Below are 24,116 nucleotides of genomic sequence, written 5' to 3' on the forward strand. Positions count from 1 at the left end.
ACCACACGAGCATATGAATTTGACTGCAATATTTTTATTGTATGCGTTTGCCCGGGTCTGCTCAATAAGTACACGATAAAAAGCCAATGCTAAACTATCCATGTTTCTTTTATCATAGTGTTTCCCGAATCTCCATCTGGATCTGACTCTAGTCAAGCTTTTCCATTAGAATTAACAACCTCACGCCATGGAAAAAAGCACAGGGTGGATGATATCGAGGGTGGTGAAGAAAACAAAATACTCGAGAAGGAAGTGGAAAAAGTCGACGAAGACGGACGGCTTTCACCAGCGAGCAATTATTAGAATTAGAAAAGGAATTTCACTCCAAAAAATATCTGTCCCTTACGGAGCGTTCACACATTGCCAACTCCCTCCAGCTCAGCGAGGTCCAGGTGAAAATTTGGTTTCAAAACAGACGTGCCAAATGGAAAAGAGTGAAAGCTGGTTTGTCGTCAGGAAGATCAGTGGCCAAAACCAACGTCCACAAGATTGTCGTACCAATCCCAGTTCATGTCAACAGAATGGCCATTCGTAGCCAACATCAACAGCATTTTGATTTGCTATTTAAATAAAGATAAAAAGAAACTTGATAAGGTCTCATTGCCGTAAGATGAAGACTCACCCCTCAGCTAGAGAGCTGTTGCTGTTGGCAACGAACGGCCATTCTCTTAACATGACCCGAGAACAGTATAACAACGATAAACGCTCACCTTGCATGTAGCTGACTTCTCTAGCATTTGTGTTGGCAACGAACGGCCATTCTCTTAACATGACCCGGGATCAGTATAACAACGATAAACGCTCACTTTGCATGCAGCTGACTTCTCTAGCAATGGTGTTGGCTACGAACGGCTATTCTGTTAACATGATCTGGTATCGATACGACAAAGATAAAAGACTCACCTTGCAGCTGACTTCTCAAGTTGTTGGTGTTGGCTACGAATGGTAATTCTGTTAACATGATCTGGGATCGATACGACAAAGATAAAAGACTCACCTTTGCAGCTGACTTCTCAAGCTGTTGGTGTTGGCTACGAATGGTAATTCTGTTAATATGATCTGGGATTGGTACGACAAAGATAAAAGACTCACCTTTGCAGCTGACTTCTCAAGCTGTTGGTGTTGGCTACGAATGGCCATTCTGTTGACATAAACTGGGATTGGTACGACAATGATAAAGACTCACCTTGCAGCTGACTTCTCTAGTTGAAAAAGAATGTACAGAGGAGACATCACATTTTATCTAACTTTAAATAATATACATTATTTAAATAACTACTTGACTGTATACGGTTACAATTTTAAAATAAGAATACGTGTCAGTTAAAAAAACGTCATAATTAGTAAGAAAATAGAATATCCATGGGATTTGAAAATATGTAAGCCAACAAAACGACTTTTATGTATCATAGTTGATTTTATCATGTCTATGAAATACGTGGAATTAATACAATTGAAAATATTCCCCTTAATTACCATTATTCCCCAAAATTGTAATGACTTCAAATTTGTATTGATTATAACACTATCGTGTATATATACAGACATAAACACACACTTTTGCATATATTGAATATTGTAGAATCTTATGACCCCTGTCTATATATATAATGAAATAAATAGCTTCAATACCATTATTTACATTAATTGTTAATAGGCGATTAAAATCAGGACTATAAAACAGTTATTAACTTAATATAAAATAAGCATTGAGAATTTTAATACAAAATCTATTGTAAATCCCAGTCGTCACCTTAAAGTCACAATGGATATATATATATATATTTATTTATTTATGCAGTGTCAAAGTAGACATCTTAAAATAAAAGGAAGAATTTGGTATTGGCAGTAAAAACTATTTTTGAGTTATTATTTCCCACTTAACGCAGGTAAATAATGTAAGACCATTTTTTCTTGTGTATTATAAATGTTTTTTTTTTGTGTTATGTTTTGTATACTTAAACCGAATGTTGAATTAAGGAATATTTGTATATTTCGCATGGCGCTGAAGATATAAAATCGGTTGTTATATATTATGTTGACCTTATTACACCAGTTGTGTTGTACTGTGATGAAGTCATAACACCGGTTGTGTATATGCGTGATACTGAAGTTATAACATCGGTTGTGTATATGCTTGATGCTGAAGCTGTAACGCCGGTTGTGTATACATTATGCTGACGTTGTAACCCCAGTTGTGTTGAAGTCATAACACCGGCTGTGTATGTGTTATAATACAACATGAAAAGCGTCACTTTATACTTTTAATTCCTACATTAACTTCTACGAAAATAACAAACTAAATAAAGAATAGGCTACGGATTTTACATGACATAACGCAGGATTGGCCAATCGGCGTTTCGGAGTGCCATGTTACAACGTGGTTGTTTATATGTTTCTAATGTATGAGTATGCACGCTTGTTTTGCCTATTTCTATTTGATTATACAAGTATTGGATGACACAGCTACTTCTTCGTCACTTAATAGACCTTGGAACGATTGTACTGATGTAATTAAATTTAAAAGACAACTTATAAATGAAAAGATTTACTACGGTTTACTGTAAACAGTTTTTTAAAGTTGTGGCGACTCTTTGGAATATTAATAATATTTTTTGTTTAATTTTGTTTGTGTGTGTGTCTCAAATGTTATTAAGGAAGCCTGTAACAAAGCCAGTCATGGGCCCTTAAGAAATCTGGTGTAAAAACAGTTTATAAGAATGCGTTTAAAAACCGGCGATGGGCATATGGAACCCATCGGTAATTCTAGGATTCGAAAAGTTTATTGTACTTGAAATAACGAGTTGCCAAGTTTTGTGTTTGAAAACTGTACACCCGACTCGATTCTCATAGCTTTGCTTTGAATTCCGCACAAAGCTACTTGAGGGCTATCTGTGCTAGTCGTCTCTAATTTAGCAGTGATAGACTAGAGAGAAAGCAAAGCTAGTCAACATTACCCATCGCCAAATCTTGGGTTATTTTTTTACCAATGAATAGTGGGATTGACCGTCACGTTATAACACCCCCACTGTTCGGTGACGGGAATTCGAAACCTCGACCCGCAAGTTACGAGTCGAGCGCCCCCTAACCATCAGGCCTTCACTCCTATAGGAGAAGATGGTCAGTTTCGGATGATGGTTGTCACATATCCATCAGAAAATTCGCGTAAGTAAAACTGGATACAAAAATTTTCTTAACATCTAATTTATCTTTGAACAAGAAAATAATTTAAGTATGGTGCTTTATAGGGGACTAGAGAAGCTGAGTCTCTAACTAATACGTTAAAAATTCATAATAAAGCCGTTATTAGATAAAGAACGAAAAAAATCACCATCACATTCAGAATATAGCTATTTTTTGTCTAGATTTGACAATTTTAGGCTATTAAACTAACTTTGATTTGCATCTTGAGTGTGTGTTTGACTTCTACAACGTGATGTTTGGGAGTGACTCATAAATACCGTATTGTGATCCGTGTAAAAAAAACAAAAAAAACATTTGTGGAGTTATAGAGCTTATCTCTGAGTGCTGTACTGTTTTCCTAGCCACCCCTCCCCCACTAATGTGGCCTATCATTGAGTAAGATTTTCTGATATATATATATACAAATATATATATATATTTCTGATATTTTTATTTAAAGAAGGATGACAGATCTGACGAAGAGCGCTAGCTCCAAACGTCATCCTTCTTTAAATAAATGTATATAAAAACTTGGCGATTGTCCAACCTATTATTTAATTTTGATATTTGCATCGCCCCTGCGGTTTTAACTATATTTGTCTACACTAGGTGATCCCACACTAGGTCTTTACTTTATGTTTATTATACCAATACTCACTACACTTATAAGGTTTTACGCCCCCTCCCCTCTCACTGTCCCCTTGCATCCCCGACACTCACATCGTAATGAGCAGACAGTAATGGAACTATTCTATCTGAATAAATGCATTTTAGCTTTTATGACTCCCTCTATTTCGAGAAATCAAGGGAAATCAATTGTGACGTGACGTGACCCACACTGACTTTTATATAGGTTAGATTAGAAACACGGTAATACCAAAAACATCGTTAATTACGGACTTTTGGAATTGTTTCAATCTCTTATCATCAGCGTTGAAACCTCAAAAAGCTAGTTCACAATATTTTAATTACCAAAAACATCAGCTACCGAGCAAGAAGTTTTTGATACAACCAAAAATTTATAAAGAGTGCAGATTGAACGATAACAATACAAAATGCTAATACAGAACACAGACTGTACATATACATATGTATATATATAACCAATCACCAACGGTTCTACACAGTTAATAGGAGTAAGCTTCCAACCTTTGGTAGATATATATCTTTGTGCATATGTATATATATACATATGTTTAGGTATTATTTTCATTAGACCAATTTTAGATGGGATTATATTTTCGCTTTGATATTTTCTGATCTGTTACGTATAAAGGACAAAGTATTTTTCGACTACTATTGTTGTACGCATGACAAACCAACAGTTTCCAAGCGGTACATTTATTCTATAGTAGGCCTAACTCTGTCGTTGTGAGTAGATAAATGGCGTCCCTGATGAAGACGTTAGAAGAAACTTAAAAAGTATTTATTTGTGTGTGTGTATTATTTAAAAATAATTTGTATTATTTAGTGTTTTTGAAGAACCTGCGTTTGTTCAACTGTTATGTCTTTATTTTATCACAACTGTTGTATTATTTAGTGTTTTTGAAGAACCTGCGTCTGTTTCAACCGTTATGTCTTTATTTTATCACAACTGTTACGGTTACACTCTAGTGGAGATCTAGACATGACTTGATATGTATTTCACCTTCTGAAACATAAATGTGATTTGTTTTGGTCAGACTATGGTTTACGATATATACCAAATCACGAAGTAACAAAACTATATGCTATACCATTGTAAATGCTTTGCATTATGGCTGAAACGATGGTCAGTGTTGATACTTACGTATATTGCAAGTAGGCCTAAAAACGTCTACACTATGCCAAAGTACACGCTACCCTCACTTCATTTTACGGAATCCTGTCGTAGCAGCAATGAAGTGTTGGCATTATAGTTGTGTTTAAGCAATTGAATAAATCAAATAATAATTAAAAAAATTTCAGGTAGCATAGTACACACTGGAGTGTCAACGTTTTTAATGAAGAAAAATGGCCAGTATGCAGTGAAAATTATTTGTTTTCTCAACGTTTCACCTTACGGCTTTATCAAGAGGAGACACCCTTGTGAACACAGGTCCAGTCATAGGAGTGTGGTCGCAGCAAATTATATTATATAAGCACGTTTTGTTTGTTTGTTTGTATTTAAGCACAAAACTACACAATGAGCTATCGCTGCTGTTCCCACCACTGGTATCGAAACCCGGTTTCTAGCGTTATAAGTCCACAAACATACCGCTGTGCCCCTGAGAGGCCCTTTTTTAGCATTGAAACAGGAAGAAGACGCCACGGTTTTCTGGAAAGAAAGTATACAAACAGTACAGAGGGTTTCAACTTTAAATGTGGGATTTGTGTATGTGTATATAAACGTTTCAATACCTTCTGCTGTATTTCGTTTCTAAACAGTGCGTGTGTATTTGGTTATAAGTATATTTATAGTTTACCTCTATCTATTTATTAGATGTGAAAGCTCGCGTGGCTCATCTCTTCGTTTTTTAAATTAGTATTTTCTTCGCCGTGTTTATTTTTGTTTCCTTTTATTCGGTTGTTTTTCAGAATTTGTAGTACATACAGGAAGAAATTAGAAAACAACTACCTTTACTCTGCAGATAATAATACTTTTAATTTCACCCAACGTTTCGCCATTGTGGCTTCATCAGGGTTAGTAAAACAACTGATGTCTGAAATAAAAAAGTTTTTTTATTATTATCTGGAAAGTAAAGGTAGTTTTTTTTCTAACTTTATTACCTTCTTATTATTTAAAACGTTGTCACATGTCAGATGACAATAAGAACACATTGTTAGTATTTTTAATTACGTCAGTTGTTTGTTTTCTATTAAGTGTTCAGTAATGTGTCCACCTCTTGATAAACGTTGACGAAACAAACATTTTCCAGTGGTTGCTGGTTATTACTCTTCATTAAACAATCAAAAAAGTCAGACATTTTAGTTATTATATTAAATTATTAAACAGAGATAACAGTTTAATATTGTTATATAATTTGAAAATATGGTAATAGTTATAATAACAATAAGAAGCTAGCGATTTATTCTTGACTCAAAATCTAACAATGTGGTAACAACAAAACAGTTTTAAATGGGAGTAGTTTTTGTTGATAATAATAAAGTAATTATACAATAAATTTTCGATGGTTTAATTATCAATAGTTACTTGACGATGCAGCAGTTAAAAGGGTGCAAGTTATACCACTTTGATCCATCACGTACTGTAATATAATGTTTAGATTATTAAATCTATAAACAATAAAACCGGAGAAAAATGTCTGCTTTTGTTTTCTTTGGTCTTTTGAAATTCCCAAATACTCGGGATATCACAGAGTAAAGTTCTCTATGGTTTAAAATCATGTTGTGTGCTCATATTAAGTCCATATATTATTCCTAAAGAGACTGTCTTTGTTCTACCCTTCTTTTAGAATAGCTATTTCGTATTCTAAATCAATCAGATACAGTTAGCTGCGAACAATAGTCAAGACTCTTAATACCGGGGCCAAGTGCGCCCGAAAACGCTAGGGTGCCGAAGGTGCCGTAACGAAATAGACTATTACTCACCGACATGAAATCCGTGCATCACCGGAGGTGATTAGAACGAATAAGCGGATTACACGGCGTTAAACAAGCTTCGCTCGGCACCCGTGTAATCTAAAACTTCACGCTATGTCTAGGCCACTTCACGGTTTAACACAACAGGCATGCCCTGAATATCTGATAACGACGCGTTCGATAATCGGACCTCGTGGACCTTACTGTATAATACGAAGCATTCCTTGTACTAAGTTCAAAAAGAAGGATTGATTGAATGCTTCTTAGAAACGAGCAGAAGCTCAACGCAGAAAGGCATTTACCGGTAGAGCTGTATGGATGTTTACACCGATCACTCTTCTGAAAAGGAAATAGTTTATTTTTTGGTTATTTATTTACTCTGCGTTACTCTGTTGTGTGCATTGTTTCATTTCAAAACGTTCCTGTATTGTTTGTTTGTAGTTAAGAACAAAGCTACACAATAGGCTATCTGTGGCATGCCCACGGCGGTTATCGAAACCCGACTTTTAGAGTTACAAGTTTTCAGACTTACAGCTGGGCCACTGGAGGAGCGGAAATAATCGATCATCTTATTCGATTATCCAAAAGTGATAGATTGAAAAAATTAAATTATATCAACTGTTTTTTGACATCAGACTGTTTTTACGGTTAACCCCCATTTCATTAAATTCACGATATTTTTAGAACGTTCGTAATGTTAGTAAAATATATAAAGTATTTGTATTTATGCCAAAGCTACTCAGACTATATGACGCCGTCCCTCATTTTGATCTACTGACCAAAGGGTAGGCAGCCAGTCAGCGGCATTCTACCACCCACTGTCCACGCTAAAGGATACACTGTCACTCTTATAACACACCCACAGTTTAAGGGTGTGTGGGGTATTTTGTGGTAACTCAAGGATTCGCTAGTCCTGGCTAGTCAGTTCTGATACCACAGAGCCAACCTGCACCCAAATATTTACATATTTCCCAGATGAAAGTTCATAGATACTTCTATAGCACGTGCACTTGATACGGTTCCCAGCTCGTTCAATTGTTTATAAAGCAAAGTTCCTTTTATGCCATTGTACCAGAAACCGGACCACTCGAGTACCTTACTGTCTGTAGTTTGTTTAACCTAAAATTTATTAATTTGTTTTAACTCTTTAGAATATGACAATAGATACCTGAATATCAGTGTTAAGAGATTTTAATTCAACCTTACGATTTAAATATATATATTTTTAATTAAACGATGAAGTAAGATTGTTTATAATACCCGATTTTAAAAATGGAACATCCTAGTTTAGAAAAAATCATAACTGAATTGTTTTTGATACTTTACCATTAATATTATTCAAATCATTAAAGATTCTTTGTTTTGAATTTCGCGCAAAGCTACACGAGGGCTATTGGCGCTAGCCGTCCCTAATTTAGCAGTGTAAGACTAGAGGGAAGGCATTTAGTCATCTCCACACACCGCCAACTCTTGTACCAACGAATAGTGAGATTGACCGTACATTATAACACCCCCTACTGCTGAAAGGGCGAGTATGTTTCGTGTGACGGGGATTCGAACTTGCGACCCTCAGACTGCGAGTCGAGCACCCTAACCACCTGGCCATGCCGGGCCAATCATTAAATAACTTTATTATTAATACTGTTAAATCATTAAAGAACTTTTACTATTAATATTGTTAAAATCATTAAAGAACTTTACTATTATTATTGTTAACATCATTAAAGAACTACCATTAATATTGTTAACATCATTAAAGAACTACCATTAATATTGTTAAAATCATTAAAGAACTTTACTATTAATATTGTTAGAATTATTAAAGAACTTTACCATTAATACTGTTAAAATCATTAAAGAACTTTAGTATTAATATTGTTAAAATCATTAAAGAACTTTACCATTAATATTGTTAAAATTATTAAAGAACTTTACCATTAATATTGTTAAAATTATTAAAGAACTTTACTATTAATATTGTTAAAATCATTAAAGAACTTTACCATTAATACTGTTAAAATCATTAAAGAACTTTATTATTAATATTGTTAAAATTATTAAAGAACTTTACCATTAATATTGTTAAAATTATTAAAGAACTTTACCATTAATACTGTTCAAATCATTAAAGAACTTTAGTATTAATATTGTTAAAATCATTAAAGAACTTTACCATTAATATTGTTAAAATTATTAAAGAACTTTACCATTAATATTGTTAAAATTATTAAAGAACTTTACTATTTTAATAGTATTTAAATAATTAAAGCATTTTTTTATTAATATTATTAAAGTCATTAAACATATTCTACTATTGATATTATTAAAGTATTCTATTATTGATATTATTAAAACCATTCAAGCAATTATTTCAATTAAAACTAGAGAAATTTTGATTAAGAGTTAACTAAAAATATTTGATAAGCTATAGTGGATCTTGTATTAATTTAACGTGATAGCCTTCAAGTAAATATAATTTAGATTAATTTGAAGAAAGTGACACATATCAGACCACACTAGAGAGAGAAATAGAAAAAATTCAATTGACCACGAATTTCTGCATAACCTTGAACTTTTGAGAAGGTCAATAACTACGATCAGCAGAGTCTGCGCGCATATATATATAACGTAGTAACATAAATCATCAAAACGTTCTGATAAAATCTAACCCGACAAGAAGATAATCTACAACCATCATTTTTCATCTTTTTTGCACAAATTTAAATAACATAATTTTAGTTAGTGATAAATGTGACATCAGTTTTCCTATATTAAAAGATTAATTTTCTCCTCAAATGTGTGTGACTTTGTTTCTCAATTTAAAATATTATGTTTTTTTTTTTTTTACTTTGAAATTATATTTATGAAGACAAATTGGGTCTTCTTTGTGGTGTGCTGGCTTTCAGCTGTAAGATCCGTAAATACAGTGATAACATGTTTATTATGTATATTAACAGGCGTAGTTCAGTTGATGTTAATCCCAATTTTAGGTGTTAACAGCTAACACCTTACTATAAAGATGATCCATTATGTGTTAGCATCCATCACTGAGAATTGGCTGACTCGATTACCGCAATTTTTGTTTGGAAACTGGCAGATGATGTACAAGGATTATTTTGTTTTATGACTTTTGCCAGAAAAGTGGGATAAAAAGCCCCTGAAATAGGGCACATTTCCACTTTTTTTTAAAATAAAATTTGGGCTTGCTTTGTTTGTTTGGAATTTAAGCATAAAGCTACACAATGGGCTATCTGTGCTCTGCCCAACACGGGTATCGAAACTCTGTTTCTAGCATTTTAAATCCGCAGACATACCGCTGTGCCACGGGGGGGGGGGGGGGCTTTTGGCTTGCATCACCCACAGTTAGCTGGTTCGATTCCACTACGTTTTTTTTTTTTTCTTGTATGGTAACTGGAAACTTTCAACGGTTTACATTGGCTGTTTTGTTTTAGGATTTTTGCCCAAGAAAGAGGGTAAAAGCCTCTGAAATAGGGTAAGTTTCAACAGTTTCATAAATTTTTGGCTTCCGTCACCCAAAGTTGGCTGGATCGATTACCGAAATATTTTGTACGGTAACTGAAAATTGTTTGACGGTTTATATTGTTTTAGGGTTTTCCCCCCAAGAAGGGAGATAAAAAAACCCATCCAGAAATAGAGTTTTTCACACTTTTTTTTATAGACTTTTGGCTTTTAGTTTAAAGACATAAGTATTTAATCACTAAAATGAGTCAGTTATTATTTTCCACAAGGCAGAGTATGCAATTAGCACCTACTGGGGTCATTGGGGATTTAATAACAAAATAAAGAAGAAAGGGAACATTATTTAACATTGTCCTTTATAAATGTTTTGCTTCTTTAACAGGTGCCCTCAGATAGTGAAAATTATCAAACCTAAAGACGTGCTTCGTCATAGAAAGTCCAAATTTTGTTAAATGTCCATCCAATTAACTAAATCCAATATAATTCTATCTGACGATGGCTTAGCGTAGGCCCAGCATGGCACTCGAGTCGCAATCTGCGGGTCGTGGGTTCGAATCTCCGTCACATCAAACATGCTCGCCCTTTCATCCGTGGGGGCGTTATAATGTGACGGTCAATCCCACTATTCGTTGGTAAAAGAGTAGCCCAAGAGTTGGTGGTGGGTGGTGATGACTAGCTGCCTTCCCTCTAGTCTTACACTGCTAAATTAGGGACGGCTAGCGCAGATAACCCTCGTGTAGCTTTGGGCGAAATTCAAAACAAACAAACAAGCTTGGCGCATTATTGGTTTACGTGTACTTTAGAGCTGTTCATAAAATTATTAAATTGCATATCGTATATTGTGTATTTTCAAAAACAAAAAATTCTGGTTCGATAATTTTGAAACAAAGGTCGTATTGAGCTTTAAGTTTCAATGAATTTGCATATGATTGTATGGGAATAATGTGGTAGCCAAGGGCTTTGGGGTTATTAGAAGATACCTTATTATAACTAGGGGGTTAACGCTTTCTTGAAGCACGAGAATTACAAGTACTTGGTTTGATCCTGGAAGATAACTTAGCGCTCATCTAGTGGGCGAACCTGAGATTAAGCCCAGGGACAAGCCTTGATTTTGAGAGGGAACGAATGTGGTACTTAGGTTGATAGGAAGTGTCTTATCGCAGTCTGAGGGACTAATACACAAACAAAAGCTGGATTTTTACAGTTTTACTTAAGTTGTAGCTAAAATATCTGGTAGACAGTAGTTTTGTATTTACGCTGTATGTTTTAACACATGCGAAACACACGTTTCTTATCTAATTGGTATCTTTTTTTCACTGTTTAGTTAATTTCTACAGCTCTAAATACCTCAAGTCGACTAAATCTTATTAGTTAGACTTACGAATCTGTGTGTAAGTTTACATTAAGATATCTTAATTAATTTTTAGATGAGTCCTCCCAACATGACATCGATAGCGTAATTGTTACTGTAATGAAGTTAATTGTTAAAAGTATCTGTGTAAATATTAAAAATAGAAAATCAGGGTTAACATTTAATAAAAGTCTCCCACTGGCTCAGCGGCATGTCTACAGATTTACAACGCTACAAATTAGGTTTCGATACCTGTAGTGGGCACAGCACAGAAAGCCCATTGTGTAACTTTTTGTTTAACTACTAAAAACGAAAAAAAACAAAAAACAATGAAAATTAACATTTATTTTGAACTGTAAAGACGCACTTATAAAAGCAACTTTCAAATATTTACATTTCTAATTTCATACTTTCCATGTTATTAATGTGGCTACCATTCTAATAACACCCAACACAATGTACAACCAGTTAGTCTTCGTTGATATAAAACGAAAAACAAGGAACCTCCAACTTTACGAGCTGTGGGACGAATTTATTAAATTGTAACCCAACTGTTCGTTTTGCTGCGTTCTTCCAAGAACTTTTATTGTCAGTAGTTTGAAATGCCTCCTTTTCAATTGTGGTAGTACTCAGCGAGTGTGAGAGAGCGGTGACCACAAGCTGTAAATAACCTTTGAAGTGTGTTTAATATGGGGGTCTGAATCCCTCTGTAGTGGTCAATATTTCAACTAATGGCCGGTAATGGAACAACATGTGTCAAAATAATGAGGAATATTCTTCTTAATAATATATATAGTAGTAGTATTTAGTAATTAAGTTGAATAATATGTGTGTTGGGCTACGAATTCTTGTACAGTAGGTGTCTGTGACTTGTTGGCGATAAATTCAAAAATAAACAAACAGCACGCAATCCACGTGTTTTCAAAATAATAATATATATATATATATATATATTCGAACTAGTTAAACATATGTACAACAAATTCTTTACACTATAGAGATCATAGGCATATCGTAAACCCTGTATACATAGTTCTCTTCTTGTCAAAAATCCACTTAGGCCTATTCAGTTGCTTTAGAATTTCATGTAACAAGCCGAACTACCTTTCTCTATTTCCATCGCATTGATATTCCATGTATAATTCATTTACAATTATAGCGTGAGTTACCACAGTCGTATACTGCTCTTCCAGTAATCATCCGGTCCTTACTTCAGATATCATCTGTTCCTTTTGTCAAAGTGCACTTAAGTTAGTTCAGTTACTTAAGAACTCGCTTTGACGGAATAAACTATACTTCTTATCTCTTTTAAAACTGTTAGTTTTACTCTAACATATTAATCGTTAGGCCTATATTAACAATTAGCCCTTTCACTCCTACGGCAGTTAACATTTACGTTTAACTTTCCTTGGCCGAACTTCTACTTCCCGTGACTATAATTTATCGTCTACTATGTCTGTTTGCTGTTCCCGCTCGTTTCACACTATTTATATATTTATCACTTAATCGTCTGCTAGAAATCTCTATATCCTCGACATCAATAAATTTCACGCGACATTCGATAGCCTCAACATCAAAGAATTATAAACACAACTTCCAATAATCATCTGCTTTTAACTCTCTTATTATAAAAAAAAACTAAACAATCATGAAATATTAACTCACAAAATAATTAATTAATACTACCTACGCTAAACAGTCTTTTATATCATGAAAATATACTTCCTCTCTGCATTTAATGATACGCGAAGTAAATGATAGGCTTCTAAAGTCTCGATTTCTGAGTTCGTTGCGTGTTCAAGGCTGAAAGTGAAATAAATATCATCGTTTCTTTCTGATTGTTTGTGTTTAAAACTGTTATGCAGAAGGATGTAACAACAGAACATACAAAGTTTAGCCAGAAATATAGAAAAACAGTTTAAAAGATTTACAGTGTGGTGAAAATACCACCATAATATATTCAATTTTATGATGGTATTTTCACCACACTGTAAATCTTTTAAACTGACATTTTATCGTATGCTGCTTCACAAACACGGTGCCTAAATATGACATAGGCTGTATTGTTATATTCAAACAGGGGACCACGAACGTTTGTTTGTTGTTTTTTTTTTGTCTGTAATTAAGCATAAAGCTACACAATCGGCTATCGTTTTAAATTAATGAAAAAACAGTTAGCAATAACATTTTTGTGTTTTCACCCTCTAGTTAAGGATGAATATTGCTTTGTCGGTAAACTTGCTGTTAAAACACGTTAAAGAAATAAACAAAAACAATACTGACATTTTCTTCTGTAGGCAAGTTCTGAAAAATAAGATTCAATATAAAGTAATATATATATGAGCAATCATTTTAGAATTTCTGTTTATATACAAAGGTCGAGATCACTACTTTACAGACATAAACTTGACCTGCCACTAAGATAAGTGTTACACTATAAACCTTTGAATTATCGTCTAGTTTCGTATCCAAAACCAGGAGGAAAAGGCTGAGAAAGACATATTTTTGTGAGTGAGCAAGTATATTAAACAATGAATGATTATTATTCTTTAATCTGCCTCAAGTTAAAAAAGTGAAGTCACATTGTCAGAGTCAATAAGTAATATGTTTAGAAAATGTGTTCTGGTTTATCCAGACTTGAGATGAAAGAGTTAGATGGGCTTATCTTTATGTGGCTTTTGAATAGTAGATGATCACTACATACTGAAGTGATTAGATGGATTTATCTTTATGTGGCTATTAAATAGTAGACGACCACTACATGCTAAAGTGGTTATATTGGTTTATCTTTATGTGGCTGTTAAATAGATGATCAATACATGCTGAAGCGGTTAGATGGGTTTATCTTTATGTAGCTGTTAAATAGTAGATGATTCAACACTACATGATCATTACATGGGGAAGTGGTTAGATGGGTTTATCTTTATATGGCTGTTAAATAGTAGATGATTCAACACTATATGGTGAAGTGGTTAGATGGGTTTATCTTTATGTGGCTGTTAAATAGTAGATGATTCAACACTATATGGTGAAGTGGTTAGATGGGTTTATCTTTATGTGGCTGTTAAATAGTAGATGATTCAACATTACATGATCACTACATGGTGAAAATGATTGGGTGAAGTATCTTTAGCTTTTTATTGTAAATTATATATACATATATGTATTTAAGTAGAGAGTTTCAGAATCCTAAACTGAATTAATCTTAAAACTTCTGGACTCTTAGATAATACCCAATATATCTCAAATGTAGCCACTGTCTAGAAAGTTAATTTTATAATCATAACATGATCAGCATAAGTTAGACAAATTCAACGAAGTCCTTCACACACGATCTAACTCACAGAAACATAGAAGCCTTAGTTTGACATTTTAGATTTGACAATTTGATTTTTAACCGTAAAGAAAAAGTCAACCAAATATGTAATCAAACTTGATATTTTAATGAAAAAATAAACAAAATCACTATTTTAGCTTGATGTTTAGACTGTATCAGTCAATACAGGTAAGTGAAATTTGCCTTATAATTTGTTTGTTTGCTTTTAACAGCAAAGCCACATTGAGCTATCTCTTGTGTCCACCGCGAGGAATCAAGATCGCACTTCGAAAATCAAAAACGATAATATTTTTGGTACATATTTTCTTTAAAAACTGAATTCATTTCTAAATGTGGACTTTAATTTTATCACCAACGTTCTTGGTCAGCAGTAGATAGAACCAGGTATGATCTAGTTAACGTGCCGGGCTGCGTATCAGAGGATTCGAGCCCGCGACATGCTGCTAAACATACTTAGAACATAGGTTAGAATTACAAACATCACCATTAGATAATTTTATAATTTTTGTGTTTGACATTTATTATATTTAAAAAAAAATACAAATTCAAAATATTCGCTGTCAATGTTCAGAAGATATTTTAATTATTATCCCCCCACAGTGGCTCAGCTGTAAGTCTACAGGCTTAAGACGTTAAAAACCGGGTTTCGATACCCGTTGTGGGACACAACAGAGATAGCCCATCGTGTGGCTTTGCGCTTAACAACGACAATAGTTGATCATTAAACAGGTTAAGAAGGCATTAATTTTCAGCACTTCAAACATTACTTTTACCTTTAAGCTTCACTGTCTTAAACTAGTGATTCTCAAAAGACCCGCGAACCACCTACTGGTCCTACCCCACTTTGTTGAAGGTTCTAGCCTGTTCTCTCGATTGGCTTCGGCCTTGACGTTGCACGTCAGTGTCTTACATTTTGAATTATTCCGTAGACCACCAGTGGTACCAGAACCAAACTTCGAGAACCACTGCCTTAAACTTATAAGAGAACCCCGCTAATTACGAGTTCTAATCAACAGTTGTGACATATTTTATTGTTTTGACACGAAATTGTCAGCCAGCACCAACTGTTTCTCAAACATATTTGTGTCTCGTAAGAGTCTAGACCTACGTTTGTTAGCAGACTGTGTGTAAGGAAATTTTTGAATAATTTATGCATTAAATAAATAAAGTTCGATTTCATTAGAATCGATATAGGTGTGCACAGATCAGCACAAAACTTTAATTAATATAAGGCAATGTGTTTCCTATATATATTCAGCCAGCATCCTTCCCCCCCAACTGTCGCCAATCTCTTCAATTCTCCGCCTTTTTGTGTGCGCAAAAACTGTCGATTTTCTTTTATTCTTCCCCCGGCGAACCCCCTTTATTATTATGATTATCGTACAAATCAAAATTAATTATAATGCATGACTGGAAGTGATACGTTCTGTTGTTCCCTAGAAACTAGAAATGGCAAGGCAATGTCGTTGAATTATGAATAACACGCAAGCACCATGAAGCCGTCTGTTCTGTTTCACAACCTGTATTCGTATCGATTACACCTGGGCCACACAAGGCGGGACAACTCGTGACAACGGCGACTCTCCCAGCCGTTGCATTTAGCACACAATTTCCTATAGCTCAAGAACTCACCCTACATGTGCAAACGCAGGATCTAAAGCACGTGCGAATCGTCGACTCCGCCTGCTTGTCAACTCAAGTTAAAGCTTTATTGAATGCAAACAAAGCATCTCTACAAACCGGTCATTATCCTGCCGAAGGTGTTTAAGATAAAACTTTTTTATTTTGTCTGTTTGTGGAAAACGAGTGCTTGCTTACGAAATATCTTAAGCATTGGAATTATCACGACATTTTGAATGTGGATATATATATTATCATGTTAAAAATAATCAATTATTTAATATATTTAAAGGGATTTAAGCAGTTACGGATAAAGAGTCTGAAGTTTTATTGTCATAGATTCGACGATAAAGCGTAGTTATCTCGTGAGAATTGAATTAATCTGTTATAGATTCCATGATTATACGAAGAATTAAATTGATAAAACATAAAATAATTGTTCCTTATGACAGGAAAACCTCGAATTACCGATGATCGTTCATTTCAGCCTCATCAGCAGTTTAAAATATATTTGTTTTTTTTAAACTATCTACGAACTAAACGGCACGTTATAAATGTGACAGCCAAACTCACTATTCGGTTAGGAGTAGCCGTGTAGGCGGCGGGTGCCGCGTTTGGTTGCCCTTCCTCTGGTCATTAGTTCAAAATTAAGGACGGCTACGCCTGTGCTTTTGTGTCTCTGATCTTTTCGGTCAGGTTGAAAATAACAAATACGAGCAGTTAATACCGAAACGTAGTTGTTGAGAAGAGTTAATGAATTGAAAAACACCGAGGACCCAGAGCTATAAATACGAGCAGTTAATACCGAAACGTAGCTGTTGAGAAGAGTTAATGAACTGGAAAACACCGAGGACCCAGAGCTATAAATACGAGCAGTTAATACCGAAACGTAGCTGTTGAGAAGAGTTAATGAATTGGAAAACACCGAGGACCCAGAGCTATAAATACGAGCAGTTAATACCGAAACGTAGCTGTTGAGAAGAGTTAATGAACTGGAAAACACCGAGGACCCAGAGCTATAAATACGAGCAGTTAATACCGAAACGTAGCTGTTGAGAAGAGTTAATGAACTGGAAAACACCGAGGACCCAGAGCTATAAATACGAGCAGTTAATACCGAAACGTAGTTGTTGAGAAGAGTTAATGAACTGGAAAACACCGAGGACCCAGAGCTATAAATACGAGCAGTTAATACCGAAACGTAGCTGTTGAGAAGAGTTAATGAATTGGAAAACACCGAGGACTCAGAGCTATGGTAAAATGACATATTCATGTTTTTACCAACAATGTAATTTTGAAATATATGTTATTGTTCTTCTGTATGGTTTCCAATGGTTTGGCTACTTTTAGGTGAATATCTGACCTTTAAACACACACACAAATCAAAACTGAAGATTACAAATATAGAAAAAAACGTAAAAACACTATCCTAACAGTTACGAAGTAATATCGATTGACTGTATATTTTTACTAAATTTTTTTTTGACTTTACAGACAACGTTTACCTTCAGGTTGTTTCAATTTACGGAGATAATTTTGATCCACCTCAATTCTCGTTGGTGAAAGTGTAACACAATAGTTGGCGGTGGGTGCTGCCGACTGGTTTCCTTCCCTCTGTCGGCAGTTCACAGTTAGAAACGGAGGCAGGTAGCATTTTTCCAAGCTGGCGAAACATGATTATAATTAATTATTCTTGTCATACGACATTAGTATTAGGCCTGTTAAATTTCTTAACTCCGTAAACGATTTATGTAAATAAAGCTCCGACCACTAATGTGTTTATTGTGTCTCAGTCGGTCTGATGAGCTCTGGAATGAGCGAAACGCGTCGTCGACAATGGATATGGCGAACATAATGTGGTTGAAATACTATCATTATATATTTTTTCTAATTCTTGAAAGTCCCTAAAGGACTAGATAAAGAATGTAGTGTTAAAAGATGTAATAGAACTAATACCACTCTCTTAGGATAAGTGTAATTAGTTACAAACTTCGTTTGTTTGTTTTTTCTGATTTTCACAAAAGCATAATTGGAAAGAAGATTTCTATGATTCAACTGCAAGACAAAGGTTTGAAGATGGTACATATTCTGTTGTGGGTTTTATAACGAACGTGATTCTGCTCGTGGTCATATTTTGACTTCACTTTGTGGATTATCAGCTTGAACGTTGCACTTTACGTGATGGTTGTTGGTATATTCTACTTTTTTGTGGGACGATCAACATTTTTAAAAGTGGAAAATATTGCCTTACTTATTGTATTTTTACATACGAAATATTTTTCTTTATATATATATATATATATGAGATATTATCGGCAAACTTTACCCGCTCTCTTTAAATTTAATTGTTAAAAATTCATAAATTTTAAATTTGATTTGGTATGAATAGTCCACTAAAACTCACACACAACCACAATATACACAATTGTACTTCCAAAGTACATATCCAGACAAACTGTGTGCCTGTGTCATCCTGTTCAGTTCTCGAGTTGCAAATAAATGTAAGTCATTATTAATAAGTTAGTACTATGAGTTAAAATTTTAGTAAAGCCATCATGAATCATGGACTAGACTAGGTGCCAGTTATCCTATAGGCCGTGATTACCATGTCACATGGTACGATCTGTCCAATGAAATACTCTTTGTTGTCCCCTAGGAAAACCAAAATATTTGAGGAAAACTATTTCAGTTTCTAACATGTTACTGGAAACTAGAAACATTTCTCATATATGTAATATACGTAATACAAAGTCGGTTTTCTAACTTATAGGGGCGTTGCTCGATGCTGTTTCGAAGTTATCTGTTTCGTTTACCTTTTCAGTGTTTTTAAAGTTTTTCGCGCAATTTCATGGTTTAGTATTACATACAGGAACTTATCTATCTTCACTTTAGCAGTTACGCTTTTTATAAACTTTTAAAAGAGTGGCATCTTTTTTCGGTGGGGGATTTGTTTGTTTATTTGAAACAAAGCTACACGATGGGCTATCTGTGTTCTGCCCACCACGGGTATCGAAACCCGGATTCTAGCGTTGTAAGTCCGCAGACATACCGCTGTGCCACTGGGGGGCTGGTGGGGGGTGTTGTTAACTAAATAGTCTAATTTAAGAAAAATTCAAATCCGTTATCATTCCATTGCCGATGGCTCATCCGACTAGCACTTACAAAATATAAGTCTTACACGGTGTTTGTCTTGCCTACGAATGGGGCGTGCTTCAGTAACCATGGAAACCGACGAGAGCTAGTTAGAGTGGAGTGAGAAGGTTAGCACTGGTTCTTGCCAAAAGACCCACCACAATTTCAACAACATACAATTTACCATCTCTCAGATTTGATAACAGGGCTTCTGCAGCCCAGCTCTAATCACCGAATGAATCAGGCCGCCAAATACACCTTGAGTACTAAACTTGGGTATTCTGTCAGTCGTTTTCACACCATTGGTTAGCAGTAATTCGAAATTAATCGCATAAAATGTCCCCTTCCCCCAGGCAAGGTGTGGCCCAGAAGTTAGGAAAGCTGCTTGAACACGTGTGATTGCTGGATTTGGGTGATTATCTGAAGACCGGTGATTAGTGCTCGTTTGCTTTGAAAGAGATAGCGAATAAGGAAGAGTTGAAACACCCCACCTTCCCCGCCCATGTTTCTTTTCATCACAACTTAAGGAAAAAAAAAAAACCTTTATAATTCAAACACGTTTCTTCACAGATATTGTTGTTTTTTCCTCTTCTATCACTACACGTGTTTATCATTTTGTAACTACAGCAGTTAATACACATAATGATTACATATGTAATCATTTTTACAGATAACACGTTTCTTCACAGATATTGTTGTTTTTTCCTCTTCTATCACTACACGTGTTTATCATTTTGTAACTACAGCAGTTAATACACATAATGATTACATATGTAATCATTTTTACAGATAGGAATAAACAGATAAGCAGCTGTGTCTGTTAAATGTACAATTCCAGTAAGAAGAATCCACATACTTCACAGAAACATATTCTGAACTCCACGCTGAAGTTAGAACAATTGCATTCAAGAAAATGTGGTGTGTGACACATTTATTCATCAGGTCACTAACTAGCAAGATTTGTGGTTATATTACTACTACTACACACACATATATATGTATGTGATGTGTGACACATTTATTCATCAGGTCACTGATTGGCAAGATTTGTGGTTATATTACTACTACTGCACACACATATATATGTATGTGATGTGTGACACATTTATTCATCAACTCACTGATTGGCAAGATCTATAGTGATACTACACACACACACACACATATATATATATATATGTGCTGTGTGACACATTTATTCATCAACTCACTGATTGGCAAGGTTTATGGTGATACTACACACACACACACACACATATATGTGCTGTGTGACACATTTATTCATCAACTCACTGATTGGCAAGGTTTATGGTGATACTACACACACACACACACACATATATGTGCTGTGTGACACATTTATTCATCAACTCACTGATTGGCAAGGTTTATGGTGATACTACACACACACACACACATATATGTATGTGCTGTGTGACACATTTATTCATCAACTCACTGATTGGCAAGGTTTATGGTTATACTACACACACACATTTATATGTGCTGTGTGACACATTTATTCATCAACTCACTGATTGGCAAGGTTTATGGTTATACTACACACACATATATATGTATGTGCTGTGTGACACATTTATTCATCAACACAGCAATCCTACAATGATAGACTGTATAAGTGTGGTGTTTTTAATTGCCTTTTACTCACCACAACGAACCTACAGTGATAGACTGTATAAGTATGGTGTTTTTAATTGCCTTTTACTCACCACAACGAACCTACAGTGATAGACTGTATAAGTATGGTGTTTTTAATTGTCTTTTACTCACCACAGCGAACCTAGGTTTATATGTGATTTGAAGAATATGTATATTTTCTTCCCTATTTATGTTTAGTATCTTAAACAACTTGCCTGATGAATAATTTAGAAGAACAAAAATAGTAACACTGGCTCTGGTGACAAATACAACTAGAATTTGTATCGAAGTCCGACATGTTAGTCCTAACATTTTTTAAGTAGCGAGTCCTGCATTCTTTATTCGAGTGGTTCATTTCAGTTGAAAATGGTGAATTTATTATATTTTACAATGGTAACTGTACTTGTTCAGAGGCCATTATTGGTGTAATCACGTTTTAATTTCCATCTAACATGGCAAAACAAACAGATGTCACGTGACTTAAGTGAATAAAAAAACAATTAAAAATACCATACCTATAATTCCTTCTTTCTCTCTCCTTTTTCTTACCCAACCTGAATGGGTTGCACTAAAAGGCCAGGTTAAGTGTAGCTGTTCCTAGGTACGAACTACTGATCAGATGAAAGGAGCGGTCAGTCAGACAGCTGCACTAGCTGTCACAAGGGCTTTGCTCGGCTCCTGAAACCGAATAACTGAATTGTTGACTGTCACTTTTACAACGTGCTCACAACTTTAAATGCACGTTCAGTGGCATCACGTCTCGAACCTTGGACCTTGCGATCTGCTTACAAGCACACACTCCAAGGGGCAAATATTTGATAACTTGCAGAGGACAATGTCCCTATACTCTTTAGCATTTTTTTCTCGCCGGAACGCTATCCACTATGCTACATCCGGGTAACAAGGTAAAAAATTGATAATTTGCAAAATATTGATTCTTTACGCTTTAGCATTTTTGAACCGTCACTTGTTACACTGTATCATAGATGTTAATCTGTTGTTGGAAACTGGAGCTTTGATTTAGTGCCCCGACTTAACATAACATAAATTTCTGTTTGATTGTAGTTGGACACGAACATGTTTCCTATCTCTCACACTAAACACTCGCTCCCTCCCTCCCCTCCAGTGGCTCATCGGTAAGTCTACAGGCTTACGACACTAAATATCGGGTTAGATACCCGTGGTACACAGATAGCCCATTGTGTAGTTTTGCACTTAACAACAACCCAACCACTACCCACTCTATAATGAATAAAGATGTGTTGATAATGCTGCATTTGTGTTTATCACAATGTCTGGTAAATTTAATAAATTCAACTTTTTTATATACAGAGGAAGCAAAAAAAAAGGTTTGACTAAACATTCCAATTGCGAGTACATAACATTACTTATATTTAGTTTGTTTGTTCTGGAAGTTCGCACAAAGCTGCACAAAGGTTAACTCCGCTAGTCGTACCTAATTCTAAGCTGATAAAGCACAGGCAGCTAGTCGAGAGCGCTAACCGCCAACTATTGAGCTAATATAATCGAATAGTGTGATTTTAACGTCACTCTTTTAATGCACCCACGGCCCCAAAATGCGTAACATGATCTTGCGACAACGGGATGCGAACCATGAACCCTTAGTTTCATATTTTACCACGCTAACTACTTGGCCACGCCCTGGTCCTTTATTTTCACACACACACACACACATACACACAACTAAATGATGTACAATTAACACGAGACAGAAAATCCACACTTTGGGTTATAAAACAGAATGATAAAGAGACTCGACAAGCACTCAAAACCTCCTTAGGATATAGGGTTCTAACATATATCGTTTTGTTACGGAAAAGAAATATAGCCTGTGTCATAATCGACTGATTCCCAGGTGTCGTAATCCACTAAATATGTATATTAGTTTAAAACTCGAAATTCTCGTATCAATTTAAAGATTCGTTAATGTACCTAACAGGTCTGTAGGAAGAAAGCTATAAAGGGGAGTGCTATACTTAAGGATAAAGGAAACGAGTCGTAAAGCCATTGTGGGGAGTCCAGGGGTATGCTCCCTCGAAAAAAAAAAAGTTATAATCTTTACTGGAAATTGTGCATTTTCATGACAGCTTAGGCTGTTTTTAGACCTTTTAAATATCTTTTCAAGGGTGCAATTTTAATGGCGCCGCACCCCATCCCATCCCTATTCCCTCTCTTTCTCTCTGCCTAAATGCATATACTAGCTCTACTGGATATAACGAAGAAGGTACATATTATCCCACTGGTTTTTAAACATTTCATTTCTAAATTATCAATACACAAAATTGCTTTGTGTTCATAGACAGGATCTTTAATAATGTATAAGTCACACACTATTACACACGAAGGTGAACAAAAAATACAATCAGTTCTGAAATTAATTTCGCTAGTTATTGCTAAGACTTCCTCTGTTGTTGTTGTTGTTTTTACAAATGGCTGATTTCACTCAATATATTTGGTCAGTTCTTTACATCGAATGTCGAAACAGACCAAAAGTATGAAATTTCTCAATTATACAATATGTGAACCCTCACCCGTAATGAACGGTAATTGGAGGGCTAACCAGTTTTGATAAGCTTGAGAAAAAACAGTGGGCTTATATGATACGCTAGGTGAAATGTGACGCGGTTTGTTGCTCTGTCATCATTCCAGCAAATGTGTATTTGTAATTTACACACTTTTTTTCACGTTCTTGTTATTTATTTGGTATTTTTCTACATGAATCGTAATATTTTTATCAAACAGTGATATTACAGCGATAAAGTTTAAAATAAT

The 24,116-nt window shown here is 34.9% G+C and overlaps 1 protein-coding gene across 1 annotated transcript in view; it reads left to right on the plus strand.

Moving 5' to 3' along the window:
* Positions 1-249: 249 nt before the first annotated feature.
* Positions 250-24,116, plus strand: part of LOC111086913 (homeobox protein GBX-1-like) — a gene marked incomplete at its 5' end in the record, with an annotated part of 31,343 nt that continues 7,476 nt past the window's right edge. Inside the window, 4 exons of the mRNA XM_022391703.1 lie at positions 250-549; positions 3,254-3,261; positions 15,517-15,522; positions 20,018-20,022. Coding sequence (XP_022247411.1) covers positions 250-549; positions 3,254-3,261; positions 15,517-15,522; positions 20,018-20,022 — 319 coding nt within the window. The remainder of the gene's footprint in view (positions 550-3,253; positions 3,262-15,516; positions 15,523-20,017; positions 20,023-24,116) is intronic.

This window comes from Limulus polyphemus, unplaced genomic scaffold (genome assembly GCF_000517525.1).
Source record: "Limulus polyphemus unplaced genomic scaffold, Limulus_polyphemus-2.1.2 Scaffold1548, whole genome shotgun sequence".
Classification (NCBI taxonomy): domain Eukaryota; kingdom Metazoa; phylum Arthropoda; class Merostomata; order Xiphosura; family Limulidae; genus Limulus; species Limulus polyphemus.